At 33.7% G+C, this 12,918-nt stretch overlaps 1 protein-coding gene across 1 annotated transcript in view; it reads left to right on the top strand.

Moving 5' to 3' along the window:
* The window catches only part of ATP11B (ATPase, class VI, type 11B), a 111,515-nt gene that overhangs the window by 33,648 nt on the left and 64,949 nt on the right, over positions 1-12,918 (top strand). Inside the window, exons 5-10 of the mRNA XM_012641969.1 lie at positions 1,269-1,376; positions 1,574-1,702; positions 2,316-2,419; positions 3,914-3,961; positions 6,993-7,057; positions 9,997-10,078. Of these exons, the coding sequence (XP_012497423.1) occupies positions 1,269-1,376; positions 1,574-1,702; positions 2,316-2,419; positions 3,914-3,961; positions 6,993-7,057; positions 9,997-10,078 (536 nt within the window). The remainder of the gene's footprint in view (positions 1-1,268; positions 1,377-1,573; positions 1,703-2,315; positions 2,420-3,913; positions 3,962-6,992; positions 7,058-9,996; positions 10,079-12,918) is intronic.

Below are 12,918 nucleotides of genomic sequence, written 5' to 3'. Positions count from 1 at the left end.
TTTTTCTATATATTTTTAGTTGTCTGATTAATTTCTTTCTATTTTTAGTAGAGACGGGGTCTCGCTCTTGCTCAGGCTGGTCTTGAAATCCTGAGCTCAAAGGATCCACCCGCCTCTGCCTCCCAGAGTGCTAGGATTACAGGCTTGAGCCACCGTGCCCGGCCAGGATACTGTATTCTTAACAATAAAGTAAGCTAGAGAAAAGAAAACATTGTTAAGGAACTCATAAGGAAGAAAAAATATGTTTAGTATTCATTAAGTCGAAGTGTATCATCATAAAGGTCTTCATCCTTATCCTTGTCCTCTTCATGTTGAGTAGACTGAGGAGGTAGAGGAAGGAGAGGGCTTGGTCTTGCTGTCTCGGGTGGCAGAGGAGGAAGAGGTAGAGGAGGGGGAAGGGGACGCAGGAGAGGCAGGCACACTCGGTGTAACTTTAATTGAAAAAAAAAATCTGCATGTAAGTGGACCTGCACATGTATGTTCAAACTCATGCTGTTAAAGGGTCAACTTTACTAATTAGAAATAATTCTGTTGGTCTATTGTTTAAGAAGGTAAAAGAACTCAATCTCAGTTTCAAATCTTTTCATTTTTTTCTATTTATTGTCTGTAATGATGCTTTGTAAATTTACACTTTATGATTAAACTATCATTTGTACATAGCATTTACTGATTGAACAAGTGTTAGAGAAAGGTAAGAGTGAAGAATGATTCTCCAGATTTCTGGCAAAAGCAAAAATCTGGGAGACATTGGAAATGCAGTGGACTTTGGGGATAACATCAATTCGGTTTTGAATATGTTTAAGATATTTATGAGACTTCAAAATAGAGATATTAACAAGGCGATTAGATATTCAAGTTTGGAGTCCAGAAGAGAGATGTAGTCTGGAGATATAAATTCAGAATTACCAGCATATTTATACTATTTGAAGATGCAGGGATAGAAGAAACCTAGTGAGAAAGTGAAGTATGAGAAAAGGGCCTACAAAGGTGACATAGAAGGAGCCTCCCATACAGAAATTGAGAAGTAACTAGAGGTCCTTTGAAAGCCAGAAATATGTGTATAATGAAAACCAAGAAAAGAGAGTGTTTCTAATAGGAAGGAATATCAAATACCTATAAGCATATGCATCAAAATAGCCTAATATAATTCTGGTAAGTGAAATGTTTTGGGCAAGTTTTTATGCTTTCGTTTTTTTTCTTTTCTCATCTGGTAAAAGTTTCTTCAAATTATACTAAAAAGATATTGTTTATTCTTTGGATATTTACAGGGATATGAAGATTGGTTACGACATAACTCAGATAACGAAGTAAATGGAGCTCCTGTTTATGTTGTTCGAAGTGGTGGCCTTGTAAAAACTAGATCAAAAAATATTCGGGTATGCATCTGGTGTATAATAGAAATCAATTGTATTTTGGTACCATAGCACATAATTCTAATATTGATCATGGTTTAGTTAAAAACCTGCTTTCCTACACTAAAATACTATGATAGACCACTTATTTAGTACCCAATAAAAATAAGTCCTTGCCTTTTAAAATCTGTATATTCACTTTTCCCCAAAATTCTTCACAGGTGGGTGATATTGTTCGGATAGCCAAAGATGAAATTTTTCCTGCAGATTTGGTGCTTCTGTCCTCAGATCGACCTGATGGTTCATGTCATGTTACAACTGCTAGTTTGGATGGAGAAACTAACCTGAAGGTTTGTTCGTGCATGTTTGAGTGTTGCTATGGGTAAACAAAATATCTTTGGGTATAGTAATATTTTCCTCTGGTTAATGTAATAAAGTTTGACCTGATTAAGGAGAAATTATTTTAAATTACTGAAACTTTTTTAAAAATTAAAGTTTTAAAAAAGAATTGATATGATTATATATTTATTTTAAGGGTAGCCTCACATAGTTTAGTCAATTCAAGTTAAAAATGGAAAGTAATTTTAGGAAAAATACAACCTTTTAATATTTTGGTGCCTTTTAAAATAAGGGACAAATTTCAATTTTCTCAGTTTTCACAGTATAATCAAGGGTGAATATTCACATTTTTTCCTGTTAAATTGCTTATAGTAAACTTTGGGCAATAGTGTCTATACACACAGACTTAATTTCCTTATATGCAAATGGCCTTCCTAGATGGGTGGTTATAGTAACTCCCTTTGCTCCTCGTTTATTTTACATTTTTCTTTCTCTGTTTTTTTGTCTAGCTGAATGAGCTTAAGTACAGTTTGCCATGGTTTTATCTATAAAAGATTTAAAGTAGTTGATATCTAAGGTCCCATTTGGATCTTGAAACTATGCAATTTAATTCATTTTTTTCAGACACACGTGGCAGTTCCAGAAACAGCATTATTACAAACTGTGGCCAGTTTGGACACTCTCGTAGCTGTGATAGAATGCCAGCAACCAGAAGCAGACTTGTACAGGTATGATGTGATGTTCAATATATGCATTTTAAGTCCTGTTTACAGACCTCATTTTTTATAACTCATAAACATATAATGAAATCTTTAGCTAATTGGAGACATTATTTGTGGAGCAGGTTGAAGGGGGATGCAATTAAGGGGAAAAAAACTAAAAACATTTGTCAGAAGTCTAAGCAAAAGATATTAATTCAAGAGCTGTGTTTTTGTTCACAAATTCCTTCATGTTACCTTCTATTTTGGCATGAACTAGCATGCTCACTTTGTAGCTATAACAGTAGTTGCAGTAGAAGTAATATTGTTTCCTTAGAAGAAAATAATCTAATGATTTTTTTGGTAAGCTCCATGAAGGCAGGGGCTATGTTTGTGTGCACTACTGTATTATTTAAAGGATACTACTTTTAAATTAGAACCTTATAATTTATATAGCTTTCAATATTTCACTTACATATAGCACTTAATAAAGTAAAAAAATGTAATTTTATATAAATATTATTCTTAACAGCTATGAGTTCCTCAGGAATAGAAACTGTTCTTATTCATTTTTCACCTATCACAGTGAGCACAAAATTTAAAATTTTTTTTTAGTTTATTAGATTTTTAAAGATCTTGTTTCTGAAAGGAGGGAAAGGAGCAGAGGAACGAACTTCTTTTAACATTACAGTTTACTAAATACAATACTAGTCATCTTTCAGCGATCTTGCCAATTATAGGCTATGTAATGGAAACAGCTTTTTATTATTAAGGACTTACATGAGAAACTAGGTTCATTTCTACTCAGTAACTGGTGACAGACTATAAATTGCAAGCACATTATAAAAATCACCCTCAGCTTCTTATCGTATTGTATATCTGCCCCGCTTGTCTTCCTGGATACTTCCCTCTCTTGGTTTTCTTCCTTCACTCTAGATTTAAGGCAACCAAAAGTTTAAATATGACTATCAGGTTAAAGAAGCTCTGCAGTTCACTGACAGGTTTTTGCTTACTACTCTGAGTGGTAGGCCACTTAACTCATACATGGCAGTCGCTCAGTGAATATTTGTTGAATAAATGAATAAGTAGATCAATGATTCGGTTCCAATGATCTGTAGGTCACAGGAAGCTTTATTTAGTAAACAGTAATGAAATATATGAACATTCATTGTTGGCTAAATAATGTATACATCTTTGTTTAGCAGTTATAAATTCTCATGATAACCAAACTAATAATAATAGTAATAATGTATAACATCTACATTGCCATTTTGAAAACATTTTTTATTTATTACGTCATTCATAGCTGGAATAGAGATGGTAATAATTTTAGATTTTTTAAAGCTTAAGGACTAAATATTTATTTTTATAATTTCTGCCATGAATATTGGACCATTTGTATATATAAAAGGTTGGTTTTGTTTCATGTATGAGAATAGTGCTAAAACTATCAAAAATGTTCCACCCATTGATGTTGTAAGTAATATAATATATATATTTATACTATGGTGAATTCTTTAATAGATTCATGGGACGAATGATAATAACTCACCAAATGGAAGAAATTGTAAGGTAAGAATAACTTCATGTTATCTAATTACTTTTAAGTGGGAACTGTTTCGGGAAAGGACTAGAAGTTAAAGGAAGATTAGGTGAATAAACAGCAAATCATGGAAATGGGTTAACTTAAAAGCATTTAGCATTTCCTCTGCTAGTAATTTGTAGCAGCAGCAAGTAAGGATGAAACAAATCCTATGAAATGATTTAAGAATAATTTAGTAAGATTGTTTGAATTTTTATATTTCATTTTCTAATAATATTCAGTAGTAACATAAAATAAAACGCAGCTGCTTTTAATTCAGATCCTTATGCATTTAAACCCACAACACTTAAAGGCTAGAATATGAAAAATGGTTCATATAATATTTAACAAGTATAAGTGCTATGGTCTTCTTTACTTCAGAATCATTCAGCACAAACTAAAGTATTTATGGCTGATCCAAAACTGCTTACTTACTCTTCTGATTAGTTTATTGCTTGGTTGGTTGTTTCATTTTATTTTCCCTCAATTTGCAGGTTAATTTCCAGTACCTTAATTTGGATGAGTGCAAAGATTTGCTGATAGGATGAGATTACACTGTTATTCATTACTGTAAACCTAATTTATAATCAATCTTAGAATCAGTCCTTCAATTTCTAATCAAATTTGACATTCTGTCTATTTTCTTGGGACATGGTCAGTTTATACTGGCTGTATGATATAAGTCTCTAACAAAGAGCTTAGCATTTTTCAATAAAATCCTTAAGACAAGCCAACAAAAATATCATGCATTAGCACTGATCCACATTTTTAATAAGCATTAACATAGAAGTATGTTCAATAAACTCTGTAACAAGATCTTTTATGTGTAGGACCCCTGCTGAATAACTGTGACTGACTAAATTTATTTTGATTTCCATAGTGAAATAGTGGGAAACGTGTGGATACATAGACTGAATTGCATTAAAATATTGTGGCTAGTCAAGGAAAATAGCAGTTATGTTACCTCAACCCCTAGGGTGGTTAAAAATGAACCATGTTCTTCACTGAAGCAACCTGAATGAATTGATGAATTATCTTTCATTTATTTATTTATTTTTGCTGTTGTTTTTGTTTTTTGGAGGGTTGCCTACTTTTTATTTTGCCCAGTTAGGAAAGTAACTAAACCACAGCCACAACTATCATCTATCCTAATCAATTTTATAAAAGAAAGGACATTTAAAAACAAAATTTTAAAATGTAAAAAAAAATTATATCAGTTTAAAGGTTACTCGACATACATATGTATTTAATTGTATATCATATATAATTAAATACATATTTTACATAAGATATAAAGTATATGTGTATATATACACACATGTATATATAATTTCTGCACATACATATCTATGTTTGTGTGTATTCCCATTTCACTGAACACCATTGAAAACTTTGACCTGCACTTAAACTGGCGCCCACTGATTGGAGGATGGCAGTGCAGAAAGGGAGGAGGTTCTGTGTGGAAGCTATGGAGGGGCCCTGGATCTCAATCAATATAGAAAATGGCTTATTAGACCCAGTACTGACAAAGATCCCTAGGTTGATGATGGTGGCATTAGGGGGTCTTTGTCCTTAGATACTTGGATGAGGATATGTCAGCGTAGTCCTTAAGTAGCCAGCATTTTAAACTCTGTATTCTGTCTGGGTACCTAATATACTAGTAGAAACCTTTCAAAACAGCTGACTGGGGTTGAAGATTAACTTTGCAATATGAAGCTCCCTTATTTAGATAATACATTTTGCCAGACATGATTGGACATGTGATACAGTATTTTTAATTTTCACAATAACAAGCTTACTATGAGTCAATACCTAGACATTTACATATGCATGCATAAATTGTCTAGATCAGAAAAAAAAAAGCTAATTAATGTACTTTTCTGAGCAAAACCAACTGAACTCCTGAACCCACAGAGAGCATCCATTTTGGATTCTCCAAAGACCCTTCGTTCATTTGATGAGTTATCTTTTAATCTGAAGCTGTCATTATATACCAATTTTATATGCCAATGTGAGCACAAAGTGTTTCTATTTATTGTTAGAGGCAGCATCAAGTGAAAAGAGCTATTTTATAGCTCGTGAATGGTTTATATATTGATTTTGGAATATCCTTGGAGTGCACTTCAAATATGACGGCCTAGTAGAATCATACTTGTTAACTATGTCTCAAACATCTGGTCCTCCTTGGTTCATTGCTTTTTTTTTTTTTTTTTTACGGTATTTGGGTTTGCAGATATCTTCATAAATAGTTCAGATTCTCTTTGGTTTAGATAACTGTATGTATATTGCAGAAAAGCATAAAGAATATTAAAAAAAAAAAAAAGGCTTTTTAACTTATCCATAGCAGACTCTTATCATTTTGCTATCACTAAGAAGATACAATTTCCTTTCTAGTTATTCCTTGTCGTTTTATATCTCCTTTATGGAGAGAAATTCAAACAGCAAGAAGACCTGTGCTCCAAGAAATATACAATGCAAGTAGTCAAGTTATACTGTGCAATCTTGCCTAGAAAAAGTTTACTAACATACTTTCTACATTATATTTTATAATCCAGTATAATTTTAATTATGCTGAGCTCATGCTTTTACACAAATCATACTACAATTTATGTTTGCGTTGCATTTTAATTCTGTATTTTCACTTTGAAGCTATTAAATGTGCTAAAAAAATTTTAAATTTCATCTTCTGCTAAACATTTTAAAATCAGTACTTAATCTTTGATTTTGCTGAATTTTATGTTTAAAATTTTTTGATACTAGTGGCTTTGTGAGTTTATTTACATGCATATTCTTTTTTCCGAGCCGCTAATCTTAAAGTGACTGAAATACTAAAGCAGGTGTTTGTTACAGTAACTAACATCATGATTGGTGTAGGCAGCTTTATACTGCTGGAATTTTGGTTTTCTATGAAAGCAGCATTGTAGCTATAGCTTAAGTACCTCCTGCTGAAGATGCCATTTTAGAATTGAATTGAATTTTTAATATATTCAATGTTTTTGGGTTGTTTTCTTTTTTTCCTAGACCTCTGGGGCCAGAGAGTCTCTTGCTTCGTGGAGCCAGATTAAAAAACACAAAAGAAATTTTTGGTTTGTACATGTTTAAACATTTTAAATTATTGATTTGTGTTGGTGCTTTATATGAAGTATTTTAAAAAGCATAATATTTGTGGTCTTTTGATTGGAAATTTTTTAACTAAATGTTTTATGATAATTTTTGTATAAAGATTATATTAATATAATTTTGTGTTGTTTTTTTCTTGTTGGTCCCTGTTTTTGAGTAATAGACTAGAACCCTGTTCTTATATTGTCTTTCTGTGAATACTTGTGAAACTGAGTCCTAATAACATAATTCTGACATTTCTGGTAATGGTGGAGGTGGATGAGAACCAATATAATCTGGCATCATGGTGCAGTAGACCACTTATATAATTCCATTATGATTATTCTTAGATTAGATTCATAACTGCTGACTTATTCATTCATACATTCACTCATTCAACAAATTGTTATTGACTACTGGTTGTATACCAAGTATATTGGAACATATACTGACTGGATCAAAAGGATGAATAAATACTGCCCTTGCCTTTGGAGATCTAAATTAATTTAATATACTCTGAATCAACTCTAGGCAAATTGTGAAGTTGATGATAACCTTTAGCTGTCAACTAGCTCCTCTCATTTTAGGAATGGCCCTTAGTATCCTGGCCCACCCTGTTACCCAGTGGCTGTCTACAGCTTTTGAGGTCCTCTTTTTCATTATCTTTTTTTTCTATTACCTCTCTCAGTTTTAGGCTCTCTAATAAAGAAATCCATATATGTATGTGTGTGTATATATATATATGTAAAAAGAAAGAAAATAACAAGTGTCAGTGAGGGTATGGAAAAATGGAAACCCTTGTACACTGCTGATGGGAGTGTAAAATGTTGCAGATGCTGGGAAAAATAGTTTGGCAGTTCTTTAATAAGTGAAACATACAATTACCACATGACTCAGAAATCCTACTCTAGATATATACCCAAAAGAACAGAAAATGGGTGTTCAAACAAAAGCTTGTACAAAAATGTTCATAGAAGCACTGTTTACAGTAGCCAAAGGTTGGAAACAGCCCAAATGTTCATCACCTAATGAATGGATAAACAAAATGTGGTATATAATGAAATATTACTCAGCCAAAAAAAGGAATGAAGTACTAATACATGCTACAACATGGATGAACCTTAAAAATATTATATTGAGTAAAACAAACCAGGCACAAAAGGTCATATATTATATGATTCCATTTATTTGAAATATCCAGGCAAATTCATAGGGACAGAAAGCAGATTAGTGGTTCTCAGAGGTCAGGAGTGGAGGAGAATGGGGAATGATTGCTTAATGGATACGCAGTTTTCTTCGGATATAATGAAAGTGTTCTCTACTTAGTAGGATGGCTACACAAATTTATGAATGTATTAAGTGCCACTGGTTAAAATGGTAAATTACGCGGGCTGGCCGGGCCAGCCGCTTCACCCCACCAATTATAATAAAAGAAAAAAAATGGCCAATTGCATGTTATGTGTATCTTATCACAATTAAAAAAAATTAATCCATAATAATGTTTTTTAATGGTAGAAGCCAGAGTAAACCTTCAGGACTTTTAGACCTCATATAATGCCATATTTTAACACATCTTCCTAGCATTAATACCTTCACTCTTGTTTACCTTAAAGGAGGTATCCAAATTTTGTACCCTCTTGAAAGAAAACATGTAATTGAATGCCTTTAGATGGGTCTGTCTTCTATTGTTTTCCTCAGCACCAACTCTCCCCTGTTGTATTATTCCGGATGTTTTCTCACATTCCTGTAATTTCAATGCCCTTTGTCATTTGAGTTATAACCCCTGCCTTTCGGGAATAATTCTAATGATAAGAATTATGGGCAGGCCAGGCGCGGTGGCTCACGCCTGTAATCCTAGCTCTCTGGGAGGCCGAGGTGGGCGGATTGCTTGAGCTCAGGAGTTCGAGACCAGCCTGAGCAAGAGCGAGACCCCGTCTCTACTAAAAATACAAAGAAATTAATCAGACAACTAAAAATATATAGAAAAAATTAGCCGGGCATGGTGGCGCATGCCTGTAGTCCCAGCTGCTCGGGCTTGAGCCCAGGAGTTTGAGGTTGCTGTGAGCTAGGCTGACGCCACGGCACTCACTCTAGCCCAGGCAACAAAGCGAGACTCTGTCTCAAAAAAAAAAAAAAAAGAATTATGGGCAAATCTTTAGGAAGAGGGCATGATGGGCCCTACACTGGTTTTTAAATCTCAGTATTCAGGGATGGGAATGAACATTTATTGATCATTTGTTTCAAGGCATTTTGCTAATTTTTCATATAGATCTCACAACTTTGAAGTATTTTTTCCCATTTAAAGATGGGAAAATTGAGACTCAGACAAATTACTTACTCAGAGATATAGAACCAGTAAGTGGCAGAGCTAGTATTCAAACCAAAGTCTACAAACTTTTTTATTAATATCAGGCTAGTCTCCTAATTTCATTCATACCCCAGTGTTAGTCCCATTTCCCCTGTCTTTCTGCTCATCTCAGAGTTGTTCACATGGGAACAAATTTTTTAAATAGCACTTCCCTTGTGTTTACTCGATTTACTGCGACAAACTTCCATATTGTCTCTCCAGTGCTTATGGAATGGTGTTTAGACTCCAGATCCTGGCATGCAGGGCCTTTGACATTCTGGCCCCAATCCTTTGTTCCACCCTAACAAAAAGTACTTTTCCATTTCTGTCTTTATTAGCAGTGTTTGCTATATCTATAATGGCCTTCCCTGCCATCTTTATCTCATTCAGCAGGTTGAGTAACTGGGCTTCCCCAAAATTGGACTTATAAAGCCCTTAAAACAATGAAAAGACTTAAAGGAAGGCAAAATTGTAACTATGATACAATATACTTTCTTAGAAGTTTTCATGCTAGTGAGTGTATTTATTTCTTGTGAAACATGCTAGAGGATTATTTTAAATGATAGTTTTGTTTTGCAGGTGTTGCTGTTTACACTGGAATGGAAACTAAGATGGCATTAAATTACAAAAGCAAATCACAGAAACGATCTGCAGTAGAAAAGTAAGAGAACTGTCTATTTTCATTTATTTACATATAATTATAACTATGTATATATTACTCATTTGTATAAAATATGTTTATCAGGTCAAGTAAGCAAGATGATATCCTTGGAATGGGAATAGTTTTTTATGTTTTTATGTATAGGCATCATTTTGCATAGCATTTGGCATATAGTAGGTTCTAAAGTATAACTTTAAAAATTAATACTGTTGCGTAAATGGTGGACTCACTTGATCAGACTAACTCTCTGCAGATAACAATTTAAAAAATTGAAAGAAAAATTTTTGAAAAATAAACAACAATTTGAAAGCACTGGAGAGTAACCAAAAGCATATCGAAACTGGCAAGGAATCTAATCTCAAAAGATGGCAGCAAAAAAAAAAACAAAACAAAAATGGCAGCAATAAGGAGAAAGCTTTAAGAGTACAGCTGTTTGACTGAAGTCACTCCCTAATTTCTGTGCTGCTTAGGGCATCAAAAAATCTGAGCTTCATTGGATTGAAATATCAGGGGATAAAGTTTAAAGCTCAAAGAGCAGCTAGAAAGTTGGGGGGAGATATGTAAAGGAGGGAGCCATAGAAGAAGGGAATTAATTCCAAAACCTGCACGTGTTTTCTGCCCAAATCCTTGGCCGACTACTAGAGCTATGCATGTACAAGGGAGACCTCAGTTGGCTTGGCAAAAACACAACAACAGAAAGCTGAAAGAACTCAGCAGAGAATCTTGATGCTGCACATTGGAAATGGAGTTTGGTATTTCAGCCCAGCCAAGTTAACTGCCTACTGGAATAAAATTCAGCGCTCTTCTGAGAAACATAACAGAATGCAGACTGTCTACAATGTATTATTTATAAAGTCCAATACGCAATAAAAACTAAGCAGATGTGAAAAAAATGTAATTCATACTGAAGACAAAAAGCACTCAATAGAAACTGTCTCCAAAATGGTCTAGATCTTACAATTAGCAGACAAGAACTTAAAAGTATTATAAATATGTTCAAGGGCCTAAAGGAAAATTTGGATGTGAACATACGGGAAAACTCAGCAGAGAAGTGGAAACTATAAAAAAGAATCCAATGGAAATGCTTGAGTTGAAAAATATAATTACTAAAATGTAAACATCATTAGATGGGCTCAGCACCAGATTGAGGAAAACAGAAGACATTATCAGTGAATTTGAAGAAAAAGTAATAGAAATTATTCAATCTGAAGAACAGAGAGAAAAGATTGAGAAAAAATGAGCAGAGCATCAGAGCCTTGTAGGACAACATGAAGCTGTCTAGCATGAGTGTAATTGATCCCCAAAAAAGAAGAGAGAGAAAAAGGACAGAATAAAGATATCTGAAAAAATAACAACTAAAAATTTCTGAAATGTGAGAAAAAATTTTAGCCTACCCTACCAAGAAGATCAGCAAACTCTAAGCAGGAAAAATGCAAATAAAACCATACCAAAGCACGTAATTGTCAAACTATAAAATCCAAAGAAAAAGAGAAAATATTGTAAGTAGCCAAAGAAAAACACATCACATCCAAGTGAATAACAGCATGAATGATACCTGACTCTCAGAAACAGCAGAGGACAGAAGACTTCTTGGGAAGTGCTGAAAGAAAAAGAAATGTCATCCCCAAATACTATATCTAGCAAAAGTAACCTTCAAAAAAAAGGTGAAATGAAGAACAGAGAACATTCACTTTCAGGAGATCTACATGACAAGAAATCTAAATAAAGTTATTCAGAAGGAATCAAGAGAATCAGAAATGACAAATATGTTCCTAGATATAAAAGACTATATAAAATATTCTTTTTCCCCTTTAATTGCTTTAAAAGTTATGGGCATTTCAAAGTAAATTGTATAACATTATATTGTGGCATTTATTGTGTGTGTATATGTGTGTGTGTGTATAGTAGCACAAAAGATGAGGGTGGGTATAAATGAACTATACTATTGCAAAGGTCCTGCACTTCACATGAAGTAGTACAATATCATCTCTAAGTAAATTGCAATAAGGTGAAGATGTATATTTTAATCCCTAGAGCTACCATGAAAAACAATAAGGCAAAGATTTATATCTAATAAGTCATAGAACAGTTGAATACTAAAAATATTTGATAAACACAAAAGAAGGCAAGAAAAGAAGAACAGAGAAACAAAAAACAACTGAGACAAATAGAAAATAAATAGCAAAATGGTAGTCCTAATTATGGCCAAAAATTACACTAAATGTAAATGCACCAGTCTAATAAATCAGATTGTCAGATTGGATAAAAGAGCAAAACCCAACTATATGCTATCTAGAAGAAATGCTGTTTGTTTGTTTGTTTATTTGGTAGAGATGGGGTTTCATTATGTTGCTCAGGCTGTTCTTGAACTCCTGGCTTCAAGCAATCCTGCTTTGGCCTCCCAAAGTGCTAGGATTACAGGCGTGAGCCACAATGCCCAGCCAAAGATGCAGTCTAGATACAAATAGGTTCACATCAAAAGATATACCATGCAAATATTAATCATAAGCATGTGAAAGCTAGAATGGTTACATAATTGCACATGGCAAGTCCATCTGGACAGAATCATATGAGGTGGCATAAAACAAATACCAAAAGATTGAAATAATACAGAACGTGTTCTTTGACAAGGACGGAATTAGGTTAGAAATCAATAACACATCAAAATGTGCAGACTTGAGGCACAGCCTATCTTAGAGGGAAATTTATAGCTATAAATATTTATATAAGAGAAGAAGAAAAGTTTAAAATTAATCATCTAAGTTTCTACCTTAAGAAGCTAGGTAAAGGCCGGACGCGGTGGCTCACGCCTGTAATCCTAGCACTCTGGGAGGCCGAGG

The sequence above is a fragment of the Propithecus coquereli genome, unplaced genomic scaffold (assembly GCF_000956105.1).
Source record: "Propithecus coquereli isolate 6110/MARCELLA unplaced genomic scaffold, Pcoq_1.0 Scaffold10, whole genome shotgun sequence".
NCBI classification, from domain to species: domain Eukaryota; kingdom Metazoa; phylum Chordata; class Mammalia; order Primates; family Indriidae; genus Propithecus; species Propithecus coquereli.
Note: the sequence above shows the minus strand (reverse complement) of the source record. Positions and strands in the feature narration are given on the sequence as shown.